Source organism: Felis catus, chromosome E1 (assembly GCF_018350175.1).
Source record: "Felis catus isolate Fca126 chromosome E1, F.catus_Fca126_mat1.0, whole genome shotgun sequence".
NCBI classification, from domain to species: Eukaryota; Metazoa; Chordata; class Mammalia; order Carnivora; family Felidae; genus Felis; species Felis catus.
Genome location: NC_058381.1, coordinates 38971233 through 38994789, shown reverse-complemented (window position 1 = coordinate 38994789; position 23557 = coordinate 38971233). Strand labels below are relative to the sequence as shown.

At 55.4% G+C, this 23557-nt stretch overlaps 2 protein-coding genes across 3 annotated transcripts in view; one reads left to right on the top strand and one right to left on the bottom strand.

The window, feature by feature from the left end:
• Positions 1 to 140: 140 nt before the first annotated feature.
• On the bottom strand, positions 141 to 23492 carry THRA (thyroid hormone receptor alpha). The gene is made up of 9 exons (XM_011289162.4): positions 23336 to 23492; positions 12641 to 12982; positions 10199 to 10266; positions 9505 to 9605; positions 7367 to 7514; positions 6549 to 6754; positions 5406 to 5552; positions 4236 to 4494; positions 141 to 3588 (listed from the first exon to the last, which is right to left on the bottom strand). The coding sequence occupies exons 2-9, from the start codon at positions 12691 to 12693 to the stop codon at positions 3338 to 3340; spliced, it is 1233 nt and encodes a 410-aa protein (XP_011287464.1). The 5' UTR covers positions 12694 to 12982; positions 23336 to 23492; the 3' UTR covers positions 141 to 3337.
• Positions 23020 to 23557, top strand: part of MED24 (mediator complex subunit 24) — a 32227-nt gene continuing 31689 nt past the window's right edge. The window contains exon 1 of one of the 2 annotated variants that reach the window (XM_011289160.4): positions 23020 to 23153. The gene's annotated coding sequence lies outside the window, so the exon portion shown is untranslated. The remainder of the gene's footprint in view (positions 23154 to 23557) is intronic. The other variant, XM_011289159.4, reaches the window with a different exon arrangement.

The window sequence follows — 23557 nt, the reverse complement described above, 5'->3', positions numbered from 1 at the left end:
TTTTGGGGGTGGGGGTGGAAATATTGCCAAGGCTGGGGCACACCTCTCCATCTGGTCAGTTTGTGGGGTGGGTATTCTGCCAGCAGATGGGAGGATACAGGGAAACAGCACACAAGTCTAAGGGGGGGTGCCCAAGGGGGTTATTTTCATCATATATTTATTACATAAATATATAGTAAAATAGACGAGCAACAATTACCATAAAAATATCTTTCTTTAAAATCCTGACCCAAAACACAACGGGGTGAAAAATCGCACGTAACAGACATACTGATTGTCAACGTGGGGCAGGAGTAGGAGCCCCCCAAGTCACCCCTGCCAGTCCCCCACCCCTCCCTGGGGAAGGGACCTACCTCTTTCCCTGTTTCTGGCCACAACCCCCCTCCCCCCACCCCAGCACCAGCTTCTCATACATTCAGTAGCGCCTCCAGGGAAGTGCCCCCTCCCCCACCCAGGAGATCCCGGGGCAGGAATTACTGTCCCCCTTATGGACGGTGTCTGTGTCACACGCCCCGCCCTCTCCCAGCCCTGTAGACCCGCCACCAGGGGAAGGGGTAGGGGCTCCTCCACCCCCACCCTCCCCAAGGCTGAGCAGGGAGGAGGCTGGATGAGGTATGTGTGTTCTGAGTGATGGGGGGTGGGGATACTGAGATGGAGAGGCGGGTGGTGGGCACGGGGGAGTGGTCATGGCTCTGGCACCCCCTTGTCCTGGCCTGGCCGATTCCCAGCAGTCCCTCCTCCCACCAATACTGCACCTGCTGCCCCACCCCGCCTGCCCTAGTGCCCTGGGCCAATACTGGGGGAGGCATACTAAGCACCCACGTCAAGGCCATCCCCCTCATTAGCACCAATGGCCCCCAGGAGAGGGCCCTGTCCCCCACTTCCAAAGCAGGGGCTGGGACAGCTGCCTCTCTAGAGCAGGTGCGTGGTGCTCCTGAGTCCCCTGGCTCCTGCCCCACCACATGTACTTGCTCACACATTCACGCAGAGAAACGCACACATACACCCCACATCACCTAGAGTGAGGGGGGAGGGGTCAGAGATGGGGGGGAGGAGTAGGGGATCACAGCTCATATGATTGGGGAGGTGAGGGGGGATTCCCAAGTGCCTGTAAGAGGCCAAGCCCCTTTAAGGCCTTTTCTCTACCATGTTCATGGCTGAGAATGGGGATGGAGGGGTGGAGGTGGGGATGCAGGGAGGGAGGGAGGGAGGGAGGAGACAGCAGACAGGTCAGGAATTCCACTGGGCCCCCAGGGGTGGTATACCCCCAGAGGAGGGTACAAGAGGGCTTACCCATGGGACTGGGGTAATATAGGAATCAGTACCCCAGGAGAGAGAGAGGATAGAGACAGACAAAGACAGCAGGGGCAGCCCACGAGCCCAAGGGGGGCAGGGCAGGCACATGCACAGGTGACAGCAGATGCTCTTCCAGGCCCTCCACCCCTGTCAGAACACCTGGACAGTGGGGGAAGGACATGCCCTGATGGGCAGCATAGCATTGCCTTCCCGTGTGTGTGTGTGTGTGTGTGTGTGTGTGTGTGTGTGTGTGTATGTAGGGGGCTGTGGCAGGCTGAGGGTCAGGGTGGGGTGGCAGGTTCCCCACTGCTTAAGACATTTTTGCCCCAATAGTGCAAAGCGCAGGAAGCCCTGGCACCCCTCCCCCTGCCCCTGCCCCATTCCCCATGGCTTCCGGGGGCATCTATGTCCACCCATCCATCCCTGCCGACATGCAGCCCTGAGCCCAGGGCCCTCTGGTCTGTTCTGTCCCTCCCCCCCTCCCCCCCCACCCATGGGAGGGCTACCTCCTCCCTCCCTCTCTCCCCTGTGGAGTGGGCAGTGGGCGATAGCCAAAAGGAAGAGGAGGAGGGCAGCTCACCCAAGTGCAGACCAACAGAGCACTCCTCACCAGGAGGGTGGGAGGTGGCTCAAGCCAAAGTCCCTGAATTAGAGAAAAGAAGAGGGGAGGGGGTCCCAGGGGCAGAGGGGTGGCTGGCCTAAAGAGCTTCAAAGAAAAAAGGAGGAGCACCAACCGCCCCCTCCCCTGGGGCCCCAACTAAGTGCCATTTATCTAGGCACCCCCATTCTGGTGCCTGCCTGCCCAGAGTCTGGGTTAGTGCATTGAGTGGGAGTGGGGAAGGAAGAGGGCAGAAGTTAGAGAGAGCCCAGAAGACAGATGGGGACACGGTCCTAAGGGGGTAGAGGCTCTGGGAGAAACTCACACACACCCCCCTAACTCCCCCCCAGTGCAGCAGCATCTGGATTATAGCTAATACTGCAGGTGTGAGGAGGGCAGGAGCTTGAGCCACAGTTTTTCCTGTGTGGGTGCCAAGGTGTGGAAGGAGTGGGGGGGGGGGCAGGGAGAGGCCCCTGGGGCTGGGCACTTGAAAGGGGAGCTGTGTGGGCAGCAGGGCAGGCTGGTGAGGGGCCAGCTGGCATCCAGCGTGAGAGGTAGATGGAACTCAGCGGGCACGAGTGGCAGAGAGCAGAGGGAGCACTGGGCGGGGGGTGCCGAAGGGGCACAGGGGGAGGGGCAAGGCAAGGAGGGATGGCCAGGACCCTGTTGTGTTAACTCACAGCTCTGATCGGCAGCCCTGCCCTTGGGGACCTGGTATGTGGGGCAGTTCTCTCTGATTTGCGGGGAGGAGGGGCAGCTCTCAAAGTGCTTAGGGGTGGTAGGGGGCCAGCCTCGGTTAATAACTTAATATCATCTCTCTCTCTCTATCTCTATCAATCGCTCACTCTTTTTTTCTTTTTCTCTCTGTCTAGTTTTTCTTCATTTGTCTTCTCCCCTTGCCTGGTTTCCAAAGTGCAGTTAGAATGACTAATTTTTAACCTCCAGGGGGAGGAGCCAAGCCAAGCCTTTCTTTGCACCCAGGCTTCTGGGGAAGCAGAGAGGCCCTTAGCCTGGAGGGGGAACCTCTGTCAAGGAACTGTGCAGGGGGGGCTCTCTCTTGTGTGTGTGTAGGGGCTGAGTTGAGGGCATCTTCCCCCACCCCACATTCTTCCATCCCCTACGGTCAAGATGGCTTGTCCCCTCTTAGATCTCCCTCCCTTCCCCTACCTTCTTAGAGGATGGGGTCCTGGGAACTGCAGGACACGGTCCCCCAGCCTCCCACACTGTCTTTTTCATAGCAAGTTCATGTGTTTGCCCTGTCCCAGGGCTGGAGGTTCTGAGGAGGGACGGGCAGTGCGGGGTGTGTGTGTGGGAGCTGAATCTATCCAAGGATGAGAGGAAGGAGAGAAGAGGGGTGGGGGGCCTCCCTCAGCCCCCCAGCTCTGCCCCTTCTCTCCAGGCTCCTCCCCACCAGCTCCGCACACCCTCTGGCCGCCTGAGGCTTTAGACTTCCTGATCCTCAAAGACCTCGAGGAAGAGTGGGGGGAACAGTTCGGTGGGGCACTCGACTTTCATGTGGAGGAAGCGGCTGGCGTGGCAGGCCCCGATCATGCGGAGGTCAGTCACCTTCATCAGCAGCTTGGGCCAGAAGTGCGGAATGTTGTGTTTGCGGTGGTTCACGTAGTGCTCGAACGCCAGCAGGTACGCCTCCTGACTCTTCTCGATCTTGTCCACACACAGCAGGCCCGAGCGGTCTGCAGGGAAGAAGGGGCGTGAGCTTGAGTGGGTGAAGGGAGATAGACTTGGAGAGGCTAGGGTGGGGAAGGGGAGGGAAAGAGACTGCAGCGTGTGCATGGGAGCAAGAGCAGGGTGGAGGAGGGAGGAGTCTGAGCCGCTGGGGGTTTCAAGAGAGGTAGTGAGTAAAAGAAGACAGAAGGACTGAGAGGTGAGAAGAGAGGGGAGGCTTGGAGACAGGGCAGGACTAGGGGGCAAAGAGAAGAGTTGGTGGGAAGAGGGGCAGAGGGGGGATAAGGGGCAGGGAGAGGGGACAGAGGAGGGGTAGGGGATAGGTGGTTGGGGTTATGGAACAAAGGCAAATGTGAGTGACAGAAAATGGAGGGGGGGGTGGTGGTGGGCAGAGAGAAAGAATACGGTGAAGATGGAATAAGGGGCAGAGGAGACATGGCAAGAGATGTGCTTGGACATCAGAACTGAGGGGGGATGGGTAATAGAACAAGGGACAGGGGACAGAGAATGGGCCCAGTGATGGAGGTAAGCTTGGGGAACAGAGAAGCTGAGGAATAGAGAAAGACTGTAGAATTCAGGGAAGAGGATAATGACAGGCGCAGGGCCCAGCCAAGCCCTGGAAGCTTCTGAGCCCTCCCAGCCAGTAGGCAGGTACCTGTTGACATTAGCAGCACAGCCTGCAGCAGAGCCACTTCCGTATCATCCAGGTTAAAGGCAGAGAGTGACTTGCCCAGTTCAAAGATGGCGTCGGAGACTACGCCCAGGCCACCATTCTTGAGCTGCTCCCGCTTGACGGCCATCTCCCCACTCAGCGTCAGGGTGTCGCTTTCGGGGTCATAGCGGACAGCCGCCCGCAGGGACATGATCTCCATGCAGCACCCCTTCAGGAGGATGATCTGGTCTTCGCAAGGCAGCTGCAGAGTGGCAGGGCCACAGGAACACTCAGCATGCCCTTCCCCATGAGTGTCTCTTGTGGATGCCCTTTGGGAGCTGTGAGGCCACCACTCACCTCAGCCAGTAAGGTATACTCTGAACAACTAGCCTTGCTCTGGGCCACGGACATGCCCTATGTCATTAAATCTCACAATTATGCCTATGAGTTCCCTCCCATCATTATCTCCATCCCCACTGCAGATGAGGAAAGTGAGGTACATGGAATTAGGTACCATGGCCAAGGTCACACAGCTAGTAGGGCAGCCTGTACCCAGACTTAGTGCTCTTTAAAATGAGAAATTTGGGGTGCCTGGGTGGCTCAGTCAGTTAAGTGACTGACTTCAGCTTAAGTCATGATTTCACAGTTCATGAGTTCAAGCCCCACATCAGGCTCTGTACTGACAGCTCAGAGCCTGGATACTGCTTTGGATTCTCTGTCTCCCTCTCTCTCTGCCCCTCCCCTGCTCTCACTCTGTTTCTCTCTCTCTCAAAAATAAATAAACATTAAGAAATATAAATAAATAAATAAGTAAGTAAGTAAGTAAGTAAATAAATAAATAAATAAAATGAGAAATTTGAAGCTGTTGGAGCCAGGATAGCCATGTAGATGTTGGGGGAGAAGGACAGGGAGGGGCTGGGGAGGCCAGGCACTTGGAATATCTTGGTTCCTTAGGCATTCGCTAGCTGTGTGTGTGTGTGTGTGTGTGTGTGTGTGTGTGTGTGTGTGTGTTGGGGGTGTTTGGGTTGTGTGTGTTAGATGTGTGTTGACCTACAGAGATTGCTCCCTGTCCAGAGGACCTTAGATGAGCATATGCTGACACTGGGTGACCAAGGGAGCAGCCCCAGGTTTCCCTCTAGGGTGGCACCATGCCTCTTCCCATTTGCCACTCACCTCGGAGAACATGGGCAGTTTTTTGGCAAAGTCCACCACACGGGTGATGGCCGGGGTGATGATCTTGGTAAACTCGCTGAAGGCCTCTAGGTCCACCTTGTCTCCATCCGGCATGGAGACGATGGGTGACTGGCCGATGTCATCCGGCTTTATAAAGAAAGAGACAGGGGTCAGCTGGGGCTGCAGACCCCTTTCAACCTCTCACTGAGGCTCCCTGCCCACCAGGGGGAGCTCCAAGTCAGCTTGGGGAAGAGGGGCGGCCAGTACCAGGGGACTGCCCTGTCCCATGTCTAAGGCTTCTCCTTCACCTTAGGGCAGAGAATAGATCAGAGCCAGAGCTGCAAGTCGGCTAATAATAACAATGACCATAACAGTAGTAGAAGTAATCTCATAATAATAGAAGCTATGTTTACTGAATATGTAACATATTTAATACGCAGCCAGGCACTAGGCTACATGTTTTATAGATCCTATTGAATCCCCACCACAACCTTATAAGGATGTTATACTTAACACCATTTCACAGGTGAGGAAACTGAGGCACAGTGCAGCTGAGTAATAAGCCCAAGGTCACATGACTAGTAAGAGGTAGAACCAGGATTTGAACCCAAATAGTCTGACTCCTCACCATTATACACACATGTGCTTGGTATTAAAGGCTGTGCTCTTAACACTATACTGTTCCACCCGCTGGCACACTCCACCAGGAACCAGATACCAGGTTCCTGCCTTCACTCACCATATACAATCAACTGTCCATCTCCTCCCGAGCTGCCCATTCACTTAGCACTCAGTTTTGCCAGGGTCTACCATAATGCCTGGTACCCATCAGGTGCCCCCAAATACTATTACATAACTGTGTCCTAACCCTCTCCTCCCAGTCACTGTGGGCAGGAAAAAGAGGAGAGGTTGCCCCTGCTCTCTAGAAATTCAATGGGGAAGCTCCCAATCACATTGAATAGGCAGGGCTGTGACAGCAGCAACACATACGCAGGCATATGAATCAGGATCACCACGTCGTAGAGAGCATTAGCTTTGGGTCAGATTAAACCAAGAAAGCTTTCTGAAGGAGGCAAGACTCTGAGCTTGCTCTTCCTCCTGGCCACGTGGCTGCTGCTCTCCCCATGCCCCCTCTCTCCTTACCAGGAATTTCCGTCTCTGCTTCCAATGGCTGCCCTGGGCATTCGTGCTGCGATGGGCCTCTGTGGCAACATGGATCAGGTCCCACTCTTCGGGAGTGGGCTCCGGTCGCTGCTGCAGTGATCGGATCATCTCTTCCTTTCGTCGCCGCTCCCGGTTCTGCTCGATCAGCTTGCGCTTGGCCACCCGCTTTGAGTCATCTAGAACCACTGTCAACGGCAGAGAGACACGATGCTCTCTGCATGGCACTCTCCACAACCTACTCAGAAACTACTCTTCCCAATGTAAGGTTAGGAAACTGAAGGCCAGAGACGTTAAGTGACTTCCCAAATATCACCTAGCAATTGGGTGGCACAACCTGGATCATGATAATCACTGGGCCCATGTAGACTATCACGTTCTGGTCTAAGTGGTTATGGTGATAGTGGTTACTAGAAGAGCCTGCTACCCAATCCCCAGCCAATGCAAGATGCCCACTCTCACCCAGAAGTGGGGTGTCTTCTCTGGTAGTCAGGAACACTGTGCTAGGGTGAAGTACTCAGGACTCCTTTCTACCCAACAACTCTAAGGCCTTGGAGTGGTGAAAGGCAGGTAGGCACTGGGGCCCATGTGCAGGGCCCATTCAGGGATCCTTTGTTCCCTTTTTCCCAGGGATGAGTGCAGCAGGGACCAAGACCCTGAACATTCATTCCCCATCATCCTGACCTGGATTGTCACTCTGCACTGTGGGCCCTAAGGATACTCTGGCAGGGAGCAGTCATATCTGAACTCACCCCCACCCATGGCTGCCTGGCTCGACACCCACCCCCCCATCCCCTTACAGTCCATGGCCATGCCCACGGCGATGCACTTCTTGAAGCGACACAGCTGGCACTGGTTGCGGGTGATCTTGTCAATGACACAGCAGCTGTCATATTTGCAGGAGTAGGTGGGATGGAGGTTCTTCTGGATTGTGCGGCGAAAGAAGCCCTGGGGTGGAGGGAGATGTAGCATGTAGTGATCATGATCTCTCCTTCATGAACCAACCGTGCAACTCACTGGGCGGGCGGGGGTGGGGGAATTAGTGAGGGAACTTGGCATCCTCCCGACACCAGCAAGGCCAGGATCACCTGCTGGGGCCAAAGGACTTTAGAAATATGGAAATATGTGCCCTCAGCTCCCAGGCTGCTGAGGCGCAGGGGCACATGGGGAAGGGTGGTGGCAGGGGGGAGGATGAGGAACCCAGTACACAGACATGAGCCTGGGATGGTGTCAGGTGCTATGATGCCTGAAGGAATAGCAGCAGCTTTGGAGGTCCAACTGATATGTTATTTTCGATCCTGCTAAACAACTCTGAAAATAAAACTGACTCCCAAACCCACCCTTATACATGCTGCCTGTTGCTCATGCAGGTGGAATTCTCGAAATGGGGGGTGGGGGTGGGGGTGGAGGTTAAAAATCAAGAAAAGGCACTGTGTATGGACACTAGTAGATTTAAAAGAAAATTTTCAATTCTGTGTATCGGGTTTAGTTTTTGCCCTAAAGAAAAATCCTCAAGAATCAAGATGGCAGCAATAACAGGAAGAGCTAACATGTGCTGAACACTCACTATGAGGCACTTATAAGCCTTTTCCATGTGTGCATCATCACATTTGATGCTTGTGTCCACCCGTGAGGTAGTAATGTTACTATCTCTATTTTGAGACTAGGAAACTGAAGTTTGGAGAGATTAAGCAATCTGCCCAAAGTCATATGGCTAAATGGGCAGGAGAGCCAGAACTGGACCTGAGGTGTGGGACACCAGTTCCGAGTTCTCAGATTCAGGGGTGTATTAAAATCATCTAGTGCACTTAAAAATTAAAACAAAAGAGAACAAACTAGAACAGAATCGAATAAAACAAAATAAAATAATCATTTACTGCACTTAATGAAAAATGCAAAGTCCTGGGCCTCACTCTAGACTTAAGATATCAGACTCTCTAGAGCTGGGGCCAAGACATTTCTGTCTTTCTGGGATGCTCCTCTGGGACTCAACTGTCCTTGAGGGTGAGGATCCTTGCTCTCTGTTGTGCTGCTTGTATTGCTTCCAGGAACACTGCTATGGGACTCTGAACCCCTGGTGGTCTGGGCTTTGTTGATACTAAGAAAGAGAGGAATGTGAAGCCTTACTATATTTTTAAATACTTTCATTTCTTGGAAAGTCTTACATTTTCAGGAGGTGATGATCCTGGAAAACCCTTGCAGGTGAAAATGAGCTAGGTGAGATGTAATTAAAGCTCCCCAAGTCTATGACCTTGTCCCAACTGCCCACGGAGACTCTGTCATCCTCTCCAACTCTGGGCCCCAACTGTGCCCCTCCCCCCGGCACTGGTTCTCACTCTTCTAGGTGCAGGGGGAGTAACTGGGGACCTGTTCCAAGGCAGAGTCCACAAAGGCCTCACCACACAAGTTCTGACTGAGTAGGGTTGGAATGAGGCCTGGAGATCTGCACTGAACTAATCCTGCAGGTAGTCCAGGGACCACATTTTGAAAACCAGTATTTGTTTCCAGTGTGCCTCTCTGGTAGACTATGAGCAGCTTGAGGGCAGGACACATACTACCTCCTTCACATCTGATCCGCCAAGTGGATGGAGGATAGCTGGGATTTATTGAGTGCTTCTTATGTTCCTGGCACTGTTTTAAATACTTTATGAATTAGCTCATTTAATTCTCGCAACAGCTCTATGAGGTAGGTAATGTGACTATCCCCGTTGTATAGAGGAAGAAACTGAGGCCCAGAGAAATTAAGCATCTTACCTATGAGTGGCAGAGCAGAGATTGTAAACTGACAAATGAATAAGAGAGGAGAAATGGTGGTGCAACAGGTGGGGTTTAGGTTAGGTGTCTATAGGGCTGTCTTTGCCAGGAGCTGAGGGCCTTCAGGTGGGTGAGATGGGGGCTCAGGTGGGGGGAGGGGGGGCAGGAGCTGTCTGGTCCATACCTTGCAGCCCTCACAAGTGATGCAGCGATAGTGATAACCGGTTGCCTTGTCCCCACACACGACACACTGCTCGTCTTTGTCCAGGTAACTAGGGATATACCCTGGGAGGGAGGAAGGGAGGCAGGCAGGCATGGCTTGGGCCCCCAGCAGAGAGGCTCCTACACTTCCTTCATCCCCCCAACTTTTCCTTCCTGGCCCATCCCCTAGCCCAGCCTCCTTAAAGGATTCTTTGTGTCCAGGTAGAATCCTGGAGACACATCAGAGTCACCTTGTCCATCCCCTTCCCTAAGAATATGGAGAATCCCAGTTCTTCCGACTGCCCATTTGGGGATTTTTCTCTTGCTGCATCTGAGGGGCAGGGGATGCAGGACATGTCAGCAGCTCATCTCAGGGGAATACAGTCCCTTGGCCAATTAGCCCCAGACCCTGATTCAGGGGCACAGGGGGGTGGGGCTCAGGGAAGGGGTTTATCAGGGAAGAGAAGAGGTCCTTCTTTTTTGAGGACCTGTCCTCAAAGGCTGGAGCATGCCCTTATCACCCCTCTCACCTCCAGACAAGTTCGTCCCAAGCTCTCTAGAAGACTCTCCCCAAGGGTCACAGGAACTGCTGGTCCATGCCCAGGCCCCCAAAGAGCTCCAGGCCTGGTTTGGTGGGGTTGAGGGTAGGGAAGAAAGGCACACACAACCAGGCTCACCTGACATGCTGGTTTTCAGGGAACATTGGCCGTTCTTTCTTTTTCGCTTTCCATCTGGTGACCTGGCACTGGATGGGGGTAGAGTGGGCAGAATCACAGGGCAGTCTTTGGGCAGCCCCCTTCTCATCCAATAGGTTTCTATAATCTCCCAGGACCGACTCCCTCTATCTTGTGTCCTCATTCCACTTCCACCCCCAGGTCAGCTGATAAAACTGAGAAGGGTCCAGCTATCTAGAAGTTTTGGGGTGAGAGATAAAGGGCTTGGCTGGGGGCACAGGCATGTTCTAGGGCCCCAACACACACACACACACACACACACACACACACACACACACACACTATAGAACCTTAAACACCCATAATCCACAGGATATCCACATATTTAAACCTTCAATACATGGAACTTATGCAGAAAGATCTTCAGGACATGCTTACAGCTATATAACCTTTAGGGCACACACATATGTACATAACAGAAGACCAGAGCATCTGTCTGTCTTCAGTATAAACCTAAGGATTATAAATAAGCACCAGGATCTATACATCTATGAAATTTTCAGGGCATTCTCAAATGCGTTCTATGACCTCTAGGATATGCCCATGTGTTACACAACCCTCTGGACAGACACCTAATAATACCACCCCCACCTCCTAGTGAACATGTGGCTTGATTCCCAGGTCATGTACATGGTAGATAACCCGAGTGATTGAAAACATATACTGACTAGCAACTATAATCTATAACCTGGAATAAGAAGAGACTCCTAGAGCCACCCTGTTCATGGCCTTCACTTAACAAAGCAACAAACTGAAGCTCCATTTGGGCCTGGTGACACTGTGCACTAGAGTCAGAACCAGGACAAGGACCCTCCATGCAAGGTGTTAGCAACCCTCAACCACTGCACATATATGTTACCAACCTCGACCCATACATGTTACATAACCACAGCACACACAGGTTACATAAGCCTCCACATACGTGCACGGATTGTATAACCTCCCACACCCACCCTGCATGTGGCATGTTGCAGGGCTCCTCCCCCTGGAGCCTGATGCAGCTCCCAACACACTGACACAGTGACCTTGGCCAGGGTCGCAGTCATAGACAAGTCTGTGTTCCAGGCCCCCTGGGGATTACCCCTGTCTGATTTCTACAACCATTGGAGAGTCATATCTCCCTCCTGCCTCCAGGAGGAGTGGATGTGGGAGAACTCCAGGCCACCCAGCCCCCAGTTGAGCTGGTGGTTTTCAGCAACTACGATTTACAGGGTGCAGTCCCAGGAACAGCCACAAGGTGGCAAAGAAACGGGGTGGGGGGAGGGGATGCTGCCTTGGAGGGAACCAGGAACCTGCATTCCTGCTTTTCTTTGAGTTAGGAGCAGGCTCGCCCAGACTCACAGAAGTCTGGGCAGGGAGATACAGAGGCTGCAAGTGAGAGCTATGCAGTGACAGGCCATATCTTCTTTTTCAGAGCCCTCCCCCGATCCTGGGCTTTGGGGAGGGATACCCAAGGTGCCCTACTCAACTGCCAGCCTCATCCACTTCCTCCATCCCTCCAGGGACCCAGACATGGGCCCCAAGGCTTTGCCTGGCCAAGCCTCTGGCCTCCTGGCTCAAGATCTGGTCTCCAAGGCAACAGCCACACTTCTCCCCAGAGCACCCCAACCCCCACCCTCTCCCTGGCCATAGGCACAGGCTGTACCCAGCTCCTGGGGCATCATGCCAACTGGGACAGAACTCTGTGCCACTTGGGGCTGATGGGAGAAGCAGAGACCCTCTGGGCTCCTCAAGGGCAACGCAGATCACAGGTAACCCATCCCTAGTTGTGTATGCAGGGCTGATTCCTCCTCCACGTGTGAGCAAAACCTTCAGAGTTGGCATTTACTTCCACTTCCTGGGAGGAGCCCCGTGGCAGTGCCTGCTCTTGCCCATGAACAAGGAAGAGCTTGTGGGGCTCCCAATAGATTCCAAATATAAGCATGGGCTATGACCAACAGTGACTGGTGCATGTGCTCTGAAATGTCATGTCCCATGCATCATGGCTTCTGGACCACACACTAGTCTGGTAGGGAGAAGAGGAAAATGGCAAGGCTGTTTGGATTCCACATGCTCAGGTGAGGGCGGCTGAGAGCCACTGGGAAGGCATCTGAGATCTCCCAGCACTGTCAAGAGAAGGGCCACGTGCCTGCTGCCTGTAATTACTGTGTCCTGCATCACCTCCCCCCTCCAAAATGGACATCTCTCAATCCAGGTGCCTAATTCCCTGCCACATGTGGCCATGACCTCATCTTCTGGGCAAAGGTAGGCAGCAAGCTTGTTGGCCCCATGCCCAGCCCTCCAGAGGTGCTTAAAAGGCCCAGGCTCAGCTCTCATTTGCCCAGCCAGGAGATGACCATGCCTGCTGCCTAAGAACTGACACAACCTAGTTGCTGGAGCCATTACCTGTTCTCCTCTGGGTCTGACCCACACTCCACCTTGCTTGGCTTCTGTTCCATTCACTTCAATTCCATCCAGGATGCCCTCCAGCACGCCAAGAGACTGGGGTGGGCACGATGGCCCCCCCGGCACACCCACAGGCCACCCACCCCCTGCCACCCAGGCCCTAGGGCACAGCACCCATGGTGCCCCCCTCAACACTTGGCCTTTCACACCATGCCCTGCGCCCCAAGGGGGGCGGGCGGTGAGAGGGGCCAGGGAGTGGCAGGTGGTAGGGCTGAGGACAAGCTGGGTCTGAGGAGGGGTCTCAGGCTGGGGGAGTAGCTTTGGAGTCTTGTCCAGAAGTCCCTGCAAAGAGAGGAGAGAGGCAGGGATAAGGCAGTGCAATGGTGGCGGTGAGTGGCTAAGATTCCTTTGGTGGCAACATTTTGGGCTCTTGGAGCTCATAACAAGATGGTGGCAGGCATGGAGGGCAAGCACAAACGGGATCAGGACAGCCTGTCAGTTAACAGGTGCAGGAGGCAAGACTGGAGATACACATCCTAAGCCCCAGACCTGGAAAGGTATGGAGGAAAAGAATCAGGTCATCACGTACCGTGTCTCAATCCTGACATTCAGTCAAGTGCCTGGCCTTTTGATGTGTCCATTGAATGTAGCTATTGTTACCACCCGTCTAGCCAAGTTTTTCTAAAAGTTATCAGTATTATAGGGCAAGAGGGGACCCAAGATGAGCAATTTTCAGCTCACCTGTAGGGGGTACTTGAGAAGGAAGGGTGGGGCATGGGGGCAGCACGCAGGGATCATGAGTGCCCACCCAAGTGCATTGATGGAGAGAGACTGTTGAAAACAGTGGGGAGCTGACCTCTCCCCTGCTGCTGACCAAATAACCACTCCTCAATCCCAGCTCCCCAAGGACCCTAGAGCTTCCTGTACAAGGTCCCAAATCACACTTCCCAGTCTGAGGACCAGACTTCCCAGTTGTTTAGCTGTGCTACCACCCACCGGGACAGCAAGGGCAAGGGGAAAGGAAGCAAACATGTGTTACCTGGATAGATAATATGTGCCCTCTGAAGTGGGCATCAGAACTTTACAGATGAAGAAACAAGCTCAGAAAGCTTGATCATTCATTCATGTTCACACAGCTAGGAAGCAGGTGGCTCAGGGAAAAGAACCTAACAGCCTGTCTCAAATGCTAGCCTCAGTCCACAGCTGGGGTCCAGGGCAGTGCCAGCACGGGGCCACAATTCCCTCCACACTGCCCCTCTGACCACAGGCTACAGACCTGAGGTGTACTGTCTGCACACACAGGCAGGTGTGGGCATGTGAGAAGGGGACAAAGGGTGCAGTTCCCCACACACAACCTCCATCACGTGGCTGCTGTACCAGAGACCTCACCCCTGGGCCCCCCGCCCCACCCCCAGGAACTGATAAGGAGCCAGGGTGGGAGGGGAGACAGATAAGTCAGGTCATTGGGCAGGGCAGGGCAGGGCAACCGGACAGGGCCTCTGCACCCAGGCAAGCCCCCAGCATGAGGAGCATGGCAGGACCATTATGCCTCTGCTACCCCCATAGACTGGGCACTGGGGGCTGGACAGGAGACTGGGGTGGGGGGGGCAATGAGCGGGGAGCCTTAGCCCAGGGAGCCGTCAAGAAAGTAGGTCAAGTTTTTCTTGGCTTGTGAAGAAATTCCTGTTATAAATTTATAATGGCGTAGCCAGCCCTAAGGGGTGGAGGTAGGGGGAGGAGAAGGAGTGGGTGGGGATGCCCAGGGACTGGGCACTGGGGTGTGCTGCCCTCAGTCAGGGCACTGAGGGGTAGGGGGCCAGGGAAGTCGTGGGGGTTGGGCCGGACAATAGAGGGCTATTTTCTGTCGCTTCTGTTTCCACTTCTATCTGTGCCCAGCGAGGCTTCCTTTAGTCGGCTCTCTGCATCTGAATGTCTCTCTCTCTCTCTCTCTCTCTCTCTCTCTCTCTCTGGGTCTGGGTGTCTCCCTGTCTCCCCCCTCAGGCTGTGCCTCGGTGCTTGGCACACCCTGGCTGCGGTGCTGCCCCCGCCTGTCTCCTGCCCACCTGGCATGCTGCCACCACTTGTTTACAGAAGCTGGAAAAATCCACTCGCCAGCCGGAGGCCCAAGCGCCCCCAGGGATGGGAGGAGGCAGGCAAAGGAGTGGGCATGCTGAGAGAGGGGCAGCCCTGGGGAGCAGGCCCTGGGGGCAGGCAACAGGGCCAGGGTGTATGGGAATGGGTATTAGCAGCTGTGGGCCAGGCCAGGCAGGGAACACCAGCAGCAGCCACATGGCATGGGCAGCTCCTGCCCCGGGCCATAGCTATGGAGGACCCCCTCCTCCTGCACCCTGCCACTGCCAATTGCTACAGGGCACACCTGGGGCAGTGCCAACCTGAGCCACCATGTTTATTTTCCCTTCCCCCTCCCCAGCCCAGCCTTAACTCCAAATGTGTCTGGGCACTGCCAAGGGCTTGCACGTGCCTGCTGGGGGGAGGGGCAGGCTCTCTCTTTGCCCCACCTCTGTGCTGAGCTGAATGGTGCCCCGGTGCCTGTCAGTGCAACCAGGCTCCAATGACCCCTGGCAATGGGCAGAGGAGCGAGGTGCTGCCTTCATGCTCAGGGCACCCTCATGTGGCACCGAGCAAGAGGCTGGAGAAACCCTGGGGACCCCAGGTCTCTAGGGACATACCTGGGCCTCTGAGGCAACACAGAGTAAGCAGACGGCCCAGCATGCAGGGAGGCATAGACCATGTGCGCCTGTGTTAGCTGTGGGCAGCGGGGGAAGGTGGGGGGGTATGGTAAGTATGCCCACCCTGAAGGGCAGCCTCTCTCCCCTCATCCTGGAGTCCGGCTCCTTCCTGGCATATGCCCTGCAGAGACAGAGGCTCAGCCTGAAGAAGAGAGGGTGGAGCTATGGGGTTCTGAGACTGGGCTGGACAGCCGGAAGGCAAGACGCACCTGTCGGGTGGGCTGGCCACCCACTCTCTTTGTCAGATAAGAGCTGTTGGGTGGCAGTATGGGCAAAGTGCCCATGGAGGGGGAAGCATTTCATTAAGTTTAAGTGCTTCTGCAATGGGGGGACAGAGGCAAGAGGCCAATGCGGTATCCATGGGCACCATGCCAGGTTCCCACTGCTGGACTGCCCCACTCCGCAGTCCTGCAGACCCAGGGGGATTCTCTGCCCCCAAAATCTAGCCCCAGATTCTACACATGCTACTCCTCTGACTGTCCGCTCTTGGCTTTGGCCCCATCTGTCTGGGGCCCCCTGGACTTTGTCCTTAACGCTCTAAAGAAAGCCCAGCCCTCCTCCTTGCCAACCACAGAGGAAAAGACACACACATAGAGGGGGCTGAGAAAAGTGGAGAAAGCAGAGAAGGAGAGGGGCAAAAGGGATGATGGGGGAAGACAGGGAGAAAGAAAGGAGGGGTAAGAACAAAGAGATGGGCAGGGATGGGGGGGTAGAGCTAGGATGACAATGAAAGGAAAGGCAGCGATGAGATGGGGGATGGGGGACAGAAGGGGTGAGGTAGGGAGGAGAGAAAAATGAAGGAGAGGGGAGACAAAGAGAGAAAGGTAACAAAGAAAGATGGGTGGGGGGTGCTTCATGCCCCGCCTAAGTCCCACCCCATGGAGGCTGGGGGAGGGGGGGAGTAGAAATGGTTTCCACGGTGACAGCTGGTTCTTGGTGGCCTGGCATGTGGGCTATTAATAGTGCTGTGGGTAGGTTCACGCCTCCCTTTCCCCTTCCCCTCTGCCTGATGCTAGGGTGGGGGGAGATACTTCCTCCCTCCCTCAATAACCTGGCATTGATGCCCTGACTCCACACCATGGGCGTCAAGAAGGGTGATGCTAAGGGGCCCCGGTGGCCACTGTAGCCCAAACATACACAGGGGCATGCACAGGCAAACACAGGCATCTGTGCACACACTAGTGCCTGTGCCAACGTGGGCTCCCACGAGCAGCCACAAACACCAACGGCCCCTGGGAGTCTGGCGAGAGTGAAAGCTGCAGCACAACACAGGCCCCCACGTGGAGGGGTAGGTGCGTCTTAGAGCCAGGACCTCTTTCTCCTTTCCCAGGTCACCCTGTTCTATTCTCAGGTATGGACTGAGTAGGACTGCCCCACCCAACTCACTGTTATCCTAGTGCCAGGAAGGAGAAGGTAGCGAAGGCGGGAAGGAAGGTACTACTTGGCAGGTATGATGGTAGAGGAATACACAGACGCAGGCACCAGCTTGGCAAGCGGAAGGGAGGAGGAGAGTGAGGCAGAACTCCTTGGTGGGTTCTCCCTGCGGCCCCCTGAGATGGGATTCTGGAGCTGAAGGGCAGTGACCCTTAAGTCTGATCTCCTAGCCACCAAGGAACCTTGGAGGCTAGAGAATGGGAGAAAGGGGTGGGGGATATGACATAGGGGGCTGAATGATTAAACAAAAGATCCTCTGCCCCCAAAGAATATAACAGGAAACTCCCCCCTGCAGATCAGAGACAGAAAGACATAAACAGCAGTCTTGACTTGGGCCAGATGCCCAGTATTAACATCAAAGACTGCAAAGACTGTACATCCCCCCACCCCACCATAACCTTAACCACCTGCTGCTCTCCTCTCCCTCTTCCTACCCCAGGCCAGCTCCAGTCAGGCATCAAGGTGGGTGCCCAGGTCTAGAGGTCAGCTCCACCCCCCATGCCCACAACCATGCTCAAAAGCTCAGCCCCTTCCCTGGCAACCCACAGAACTTCTTGCCTCTGCCCCAGTTCCCCTCAGGAACGGAAGCGGGAGATCCAAGTAGCCAAAAAGGCACAGTTCGGAGCACCCCCAAGCTGGGCATGGCACATTCTCCCCACCCTCCCCCCAGCAGCCAGCCGGGTAGGGTAATCGGAGCTGGGAGCTAGGGCAGCTGAATGCTGGAGGCATGAATGTCACGGGGCCAAGGCACTCGCTGCAGATGGCATGGGCACAGAGCTTGGGGTCCTCCCTTCTCTGCTGCCTTCCTCCCAGGAGACCATAGAAAGGAGTAGTCTGCAAGCCCAGGGGAGCACAGCCCAGGAGGGAAGAGAATGGTGGAGGCGAAAAGAAAGGCAGGGATGTTCTCCCAGGCACCCCAGGGACGGGAGAGTTAGCCCCCACCCAGGCAGAACTGGCAGAGGCAGAGAGAGGGGGCGGGGAGAGGGAGGGAGAGTGAAAGGGGGGGGGAGGAGGGAGAGAGAGAGGGCGAGAGAGAGTGAGAGAGACAGAGCCCGCAAGCGCTAGAGAAGGGGGAGAGGGGGTGGGAGGGAATGGGAAGAGAGAGATTGAAAATTGTGTGTGAGTACGTGTGTGTGCGCGCGAAAGAGACAGCAGGAGAGAGCGAGAGAGAGCGCGCGCGAGCAAGTGAATGCAGCTGAGTCTCCGGCACACACACGGACACGTGCAGACACACACACTCACTCCGCATGCGCAGAGCCACGGGCTGCGGGTGCCCAGTTCCAGGAGATATTCAGAGCCCTCCCCAGCCCACACATGCACAAAACATGCACACATGGATGCGCGCACAACACACCCACTCACTGATGTGTACAAAAACGCCGATAGCCACCAATAGCCGATAGCCTCGGGTCCGCTTTCCCCTTCCCCCGCCTACGCGCCTGGGTAAAAGAGAAAATGAAACAGGCAGCTCAGGCTCTGGGAGCCAAGAACTCATCTCTTCCTTACAAGAGGAAGAGAGGAGGAAGAAGGGGAGGTGGGCTTGTGCTGCTCTTTGCCACTGCTGGGGGTGTGGCTGTGCCTTTGGCCCTAACCCTTAACCCCAGTCCCTGTCCCCAGACTAAGTGCTCATCGTTAAAGCACTAGAGCAACCATCGCATTTCCTGGGCACCAACAAGTTCCACCTTGCTCTTCTCCTCTACCCAGAGAACTTCTAAACCTTCCCTCTGGACCACCTCATACAAAAGCATACAAGAGGGAGGTCCCCTTTGTTACCACAACCTTGGCCTGCTGGGGAGGAGGGCAGGTAACAACGCATGTCTGAAAACCATGTGACCCCCCTCACTGCCCCCCCCCCCCCACTAGCCCCAGATGCTTCTCTCAGAGACTGGGAACTGTCTCTGGTTCCAGGGGGCATGGGGATCCGCATCCTGGTGTGTGCCAGATCTGGGAAGAACAGGAGAATCCACAGGCGTTGCTTACCCAGCCAGCATGCAACGCGGATTGAACACAGGTGTCAGGCCACATTATGTTATTTACCCTCACTCGGAGTGAGGTAGGCATCATTGTCTCCAGATGACGAAAACCCAGGCCAAAGTCAGCAACTGGTGAATGGCAAAGACCCAGCCTCCAACTCCCAGCCAGTGCTCTTTCTGCCACAGTCATGCTTCCCTCCTCCCTAGGAGGCACCAATCCCCCAAGCACCTTTGCAACCGTGAGAACTGGAGTTGGGACTAGCCTCCCAGCCCAGAGGCTCTCCAGTGGCCCACCACAGGGCATCCTTCCACTGTCCTTGCTGCATCTTGAAGGGGAGGGGCTGAAGAAAAGGGATCTGGGGGAGAGAGGGAGTCTTATCACCAGACTCACAGAGGAAGACAGGCAACCTAGGACAAGACCCTGGCCTTCAAGATGTCACACCCACCCACTGTTCCTTACTCAGCACTACCATCCTTCACGCTAATGCCCTCTCAGTGCAGGGATGGAGAATGTGGTATCCATCAGCCAGGGCTAGGTCCTGGGTGATTGATTAATGATAGGTAGTAGCTGGGATGCTGGATCCCCAGCAGTGAGGTAGGGTGCTGCACTCTGTGTGCAAGAGGTAGAGGGGCTCCAGGTTGCAAAAACTTGTAGGGGAGACAGATGTGACATGAAGGGTAAGGAGGCTGGAGATTAGGGACCCACTATCCTCTCCATCCCCCATCCTATTTCTATGGGAGAACCAATTCTCCACCTGGCTTCTCCAAGAAATCCAGGGGACCTCGGACCTACAGGCTTCCTCACTGTAACTGCCTACATATACAGTGCTTGTTATGCACCAGGCACTTTTAAAAGCATTTTATATATTCTAACTCCTCTGATCCTCAAAAAGCTGAATGAGATAGGTATTATTATCCCCAATTTACAGATATCGCAAGGTTCAATAGATTGCCCAAGGTTATACAACCAGCAAGTGGCAGAGCTGGGATTCAACACCAGGCACTCCAGCTCCAAAAAAAAAAAAAAAAAAAAAAAAAAAAGAAAACAAAACAAAAAACAAAAACAACCAACCAAACAAAAACCCTGCTCTTAACCATTACCTGATAAAAGAACAATACCTTGTTCTTTGATCCAGTTACTCTTCCCTTTGAGCCTCAATTTTCCCTTCTATAGAAGCCTATGGATTATTTAGAGTAGAATCACTAAGGGTGCCTTCTCATCCAAATAGGTCATGGCTACAGGGGAGCATGGCCAGAAATGCTTAGTGCCCCCTGGGCTCTGGGCTCCCTGCTCCACTGCCCCCTGCTCAAATTTCCACTCTGGGCTCGCGCCTGCACTCATGGAGCAGGGCCTCACTCAGCCCCCCACATAGTCTGGGCAGCTGTACCCTCAGAACCAGGCTCTGAGGCTGGGCAGAGGGCACAGCTGTTGGGCATCTCTGAGGTGGATTTCAGCTGCCAGGGGTGTGGAGAAAGACCATTGTGAGTCCTGTCACTGACCCTGTTCAATGGGGCCCTGCCAACTCCCGCCACTGCCCACGGTGGAGGGGGGACTGTTTTCCTGTGGGTCAGTGTGGTGGGGGGCCTCTTCACTGGTTTGCTTAGGAGCTAGCTGGCTGTAGCCCGCATACCCAGGGCTTCCACTGAGCTGGTGTACCCTTGGCTGAGCCCACCGGGTCTAAGAGGTCAGCATGAGCAGTAGCTGACCCCCCTTCCCTTTCCCCCATTCTCAGCCCCCAAAACTTGCTGCTGCAGCTGCAGCACTGAGGAAGTGCAGGAGGATGTCCTGAGCAGGCAGCTGAGCCCCCCGCCTCCCCACCCCAACCTCTCATTGACCCCAGAGGCAGGGCGGGCGGGGCGAGGGGCGGGGTTTGAGTATTAACAACTGGAAAAGTATGAAGCTCATCACTGCCAGTTCCCAGCTCTGAAAAAAGAGGCTGTGACAGAGACAAGAACAGGGGTAGACAGGGGTAGCGACTGGGGGAGAGTTCCAGACTGTCAGAGAAACAAGCTGAGGGAGAATCAGACACAGCAAGACAGAGCAAAAGAGAGACAGCATTAGAGAGAAATTCCAAGTCAAAAATACACATCACTCAACCAGACACTCACCAGCACACGGCCTCCTAAGGAAGGCTTCCAAGTTTAGACGGGAGGGCAGAGGTGGGAAAAGGGGCCAGACTCATGATGGGAGGCAGGAACTCCGCCCAGGGGGCAAGTCAATGGTCCCAGGAAAGGCTCAGACATATGACCCCAACAGGAGCTGCTAGAGCCCACATTTGCTTTTAAGGTGGCATTAGGGACCGCTCCCTAAAAGCTGGCTCTCCCCAACTGCCTCTCCCCCTACACACACACACACACACACACACACACACACACACACACACAGCAGCCAGGATAATCTCAGCTGCTGGAAGTCACTGGACATTGCTTCAGCCCCATGACTCGGCCCTCTGGAACCCCCCTGCCCCTGCTCTCTTTGCTCTTGTTTCTCTGTCCCTCAAAGAGAGAGAGAGAGAGAGAGAGAGAGAGAGAGAGAGAGAGAGAGAGAGAGAGAGAAAGGCTAAGCCTAGAGGAAGAAGACAGGAGGAAGCTTGAGGGGAAAAAAATCTACGACACAACTCTGTGCATCCAGCGGTGTGCCTGACTGCACAGCTACAGTGTACACATCTGGGGTTGTCTGGACGCAGCTGTCGGCATAGACCTGTGACTGTGTGTGGACCTGAGTCCCTGGGAGTATGTGCAAATGAGTACACCTGTGTCCAGAGATTTCAGTCAATCAATTAACAAGTATTTACAGAGCACTTCCTGTGCTAGGCTCTGGGTGGGATCCAGAGCTCTTGGAGTGATTCTCCCAGGTCTCAAGGAGCTAGCTCATGATCTAGTGGGGGTGGGGGGTGGGGGATGACAAGCAATAGAGACTCAGAATATTATTATGAATGCATGCCTTGCACCATTATGCAGGAAAGTCTTTTCACAGAGACAAGTTTAATTTTCTTTGGAGTAGAGGTTTTGTTGTATACAAAACCTTAGAGATCCACAGTAAGAGTCCAGGAAAATACTTGTTGCTAAGTTGTGTATACATGTGTTGAAATGTAACTGCGTTTGCTTTTGACTGAGTGACAGCCACTGTCACGGCAGGCGATGATGTCTGTGTGACTGGGCTCATGCTAGCACGTGTGTGCCTGTGAGTGACAGGGTCTTTTGTAATGTGCGGCTGTGTGCAATTGCTCTGTGTTCATGCATGCGTGCGATAGTGACTTTTTCTGTGTGGGTGACAGCGACTCCTCCTTGCCCCTGTGTGTGACAGCATCTCCGTGTGACCCTGTGCGTGGGTATGTGCATGGGTCGGTCTCCCTGCTCTTGGTCTCCTGTGGGTGTGTCCCACCCCTTTCAGCTCCCCGGTGCAGCAGCAGCCTGCCTCTTCCCTTGTCCCTATGTGGGTGTGTCCAGCAGCTCCTGTCCTTGAGTCTGCCTGGGTGTCCCTGGGTGTGCATGCATGTGGCTGTCTGTGTGGGCATATCTGTGTGTCTGCATGTCACATTTGCTTCCCCTCCCTCATCATGGACAACATCCCCCTTCATCCCTTCCCCCTGCTGGAGCCAGAGCCAGCATTGAGGGGAGGGCTCCCATCCCACAGGCTTTCCTTCTGCGACCTCCACCCCTGTAAACGGTGGCACTCTTCATTGGCCCTATCATCCCCGTCCCCCCCTCCCGCCCCAGGCCTTTCTTTCACACCGGACAAGGGAGGGCCCCAGGCAAAGAAGGGGCACCAGAGACACGTTGCAAGGGGGAGGAAAACGGGGCGGGGGGGGGGGCACACCACACAGGTCCCTTCCTCCCTCTTCTCCCTAACCACACTAGCTTGCAACTCTCCTGATCATCTAGGGACCCTCAAATACACTCCCCCCTACACACACTCCCTCCCTTCCAAGCCGCGTTTTTGCAATTAAGGAGTGTTGCAACCAGAGAGCCATGCTCAATTGGGGAGGCGGGTGGAATGGGGGGGGGACTTCCCTCTCCTGGGGCCTGTGCAAGCCCCCCCCCCACACACACAAGCCCTCTCATACTGCCCTCCGCAGCTGGAGGCGTCTTTGCAAAGGCCACTCGGCCTCGGCCTCGGCCTCGGCCTCGGCGCTGGGGGTGGGGGCTGGGGGGGGCAGGCCTCCGGCGCACCGTAAACAAACCGCGGCGGGCGGGGGAGCTCCGGCGGCCGGCAGCGGGGCCGGGCCCCGGAGTGCGCAGCAGACGGGCCGGACAGAGGCCGGGCGGGCCCTCGAGGGGGAGGCCTGGACGCCATCTCTGCCGGCGAACCCCGGGGCCCACCGACCTCCTAGCAACACCTCCCTTCCCCAGGGCGTAAGTTGCGAGCTCCCGGAATGTGACAGGGTGACCGGGGTGCCGGGGAAGGCAGAGGCTGGCAGCAGGTACCCCCGGGCGCCCCCCAGCCCGCCAGGGAGCTGGCCCTAGAGCCCCACGGCTTTGCATAATCAATCGCGAGGCATTTGCATATTAATGCCCCCTCGCTCCCTCCCCCTTACCTCGGCGTGGCGCGCTGGACAGGGCTGGGCAGCGACGCGGGGTCTCAGCGCCCCGTGCCGGGGGCGTCCATGGGGGGCCGGTGGGGCCCGGGCCGCCCGCCTCCTGCGCCCGGGTGTGAGTGCGAGTGAGCGCGGGGGGGGGGGCGGGGGGCGAGTGTGGCGGCCCCGCGGCTCCTCCGGCAGAGGCGGCGGCCGCTCTTGGCTCCTCCCTCCCCCGCCCCG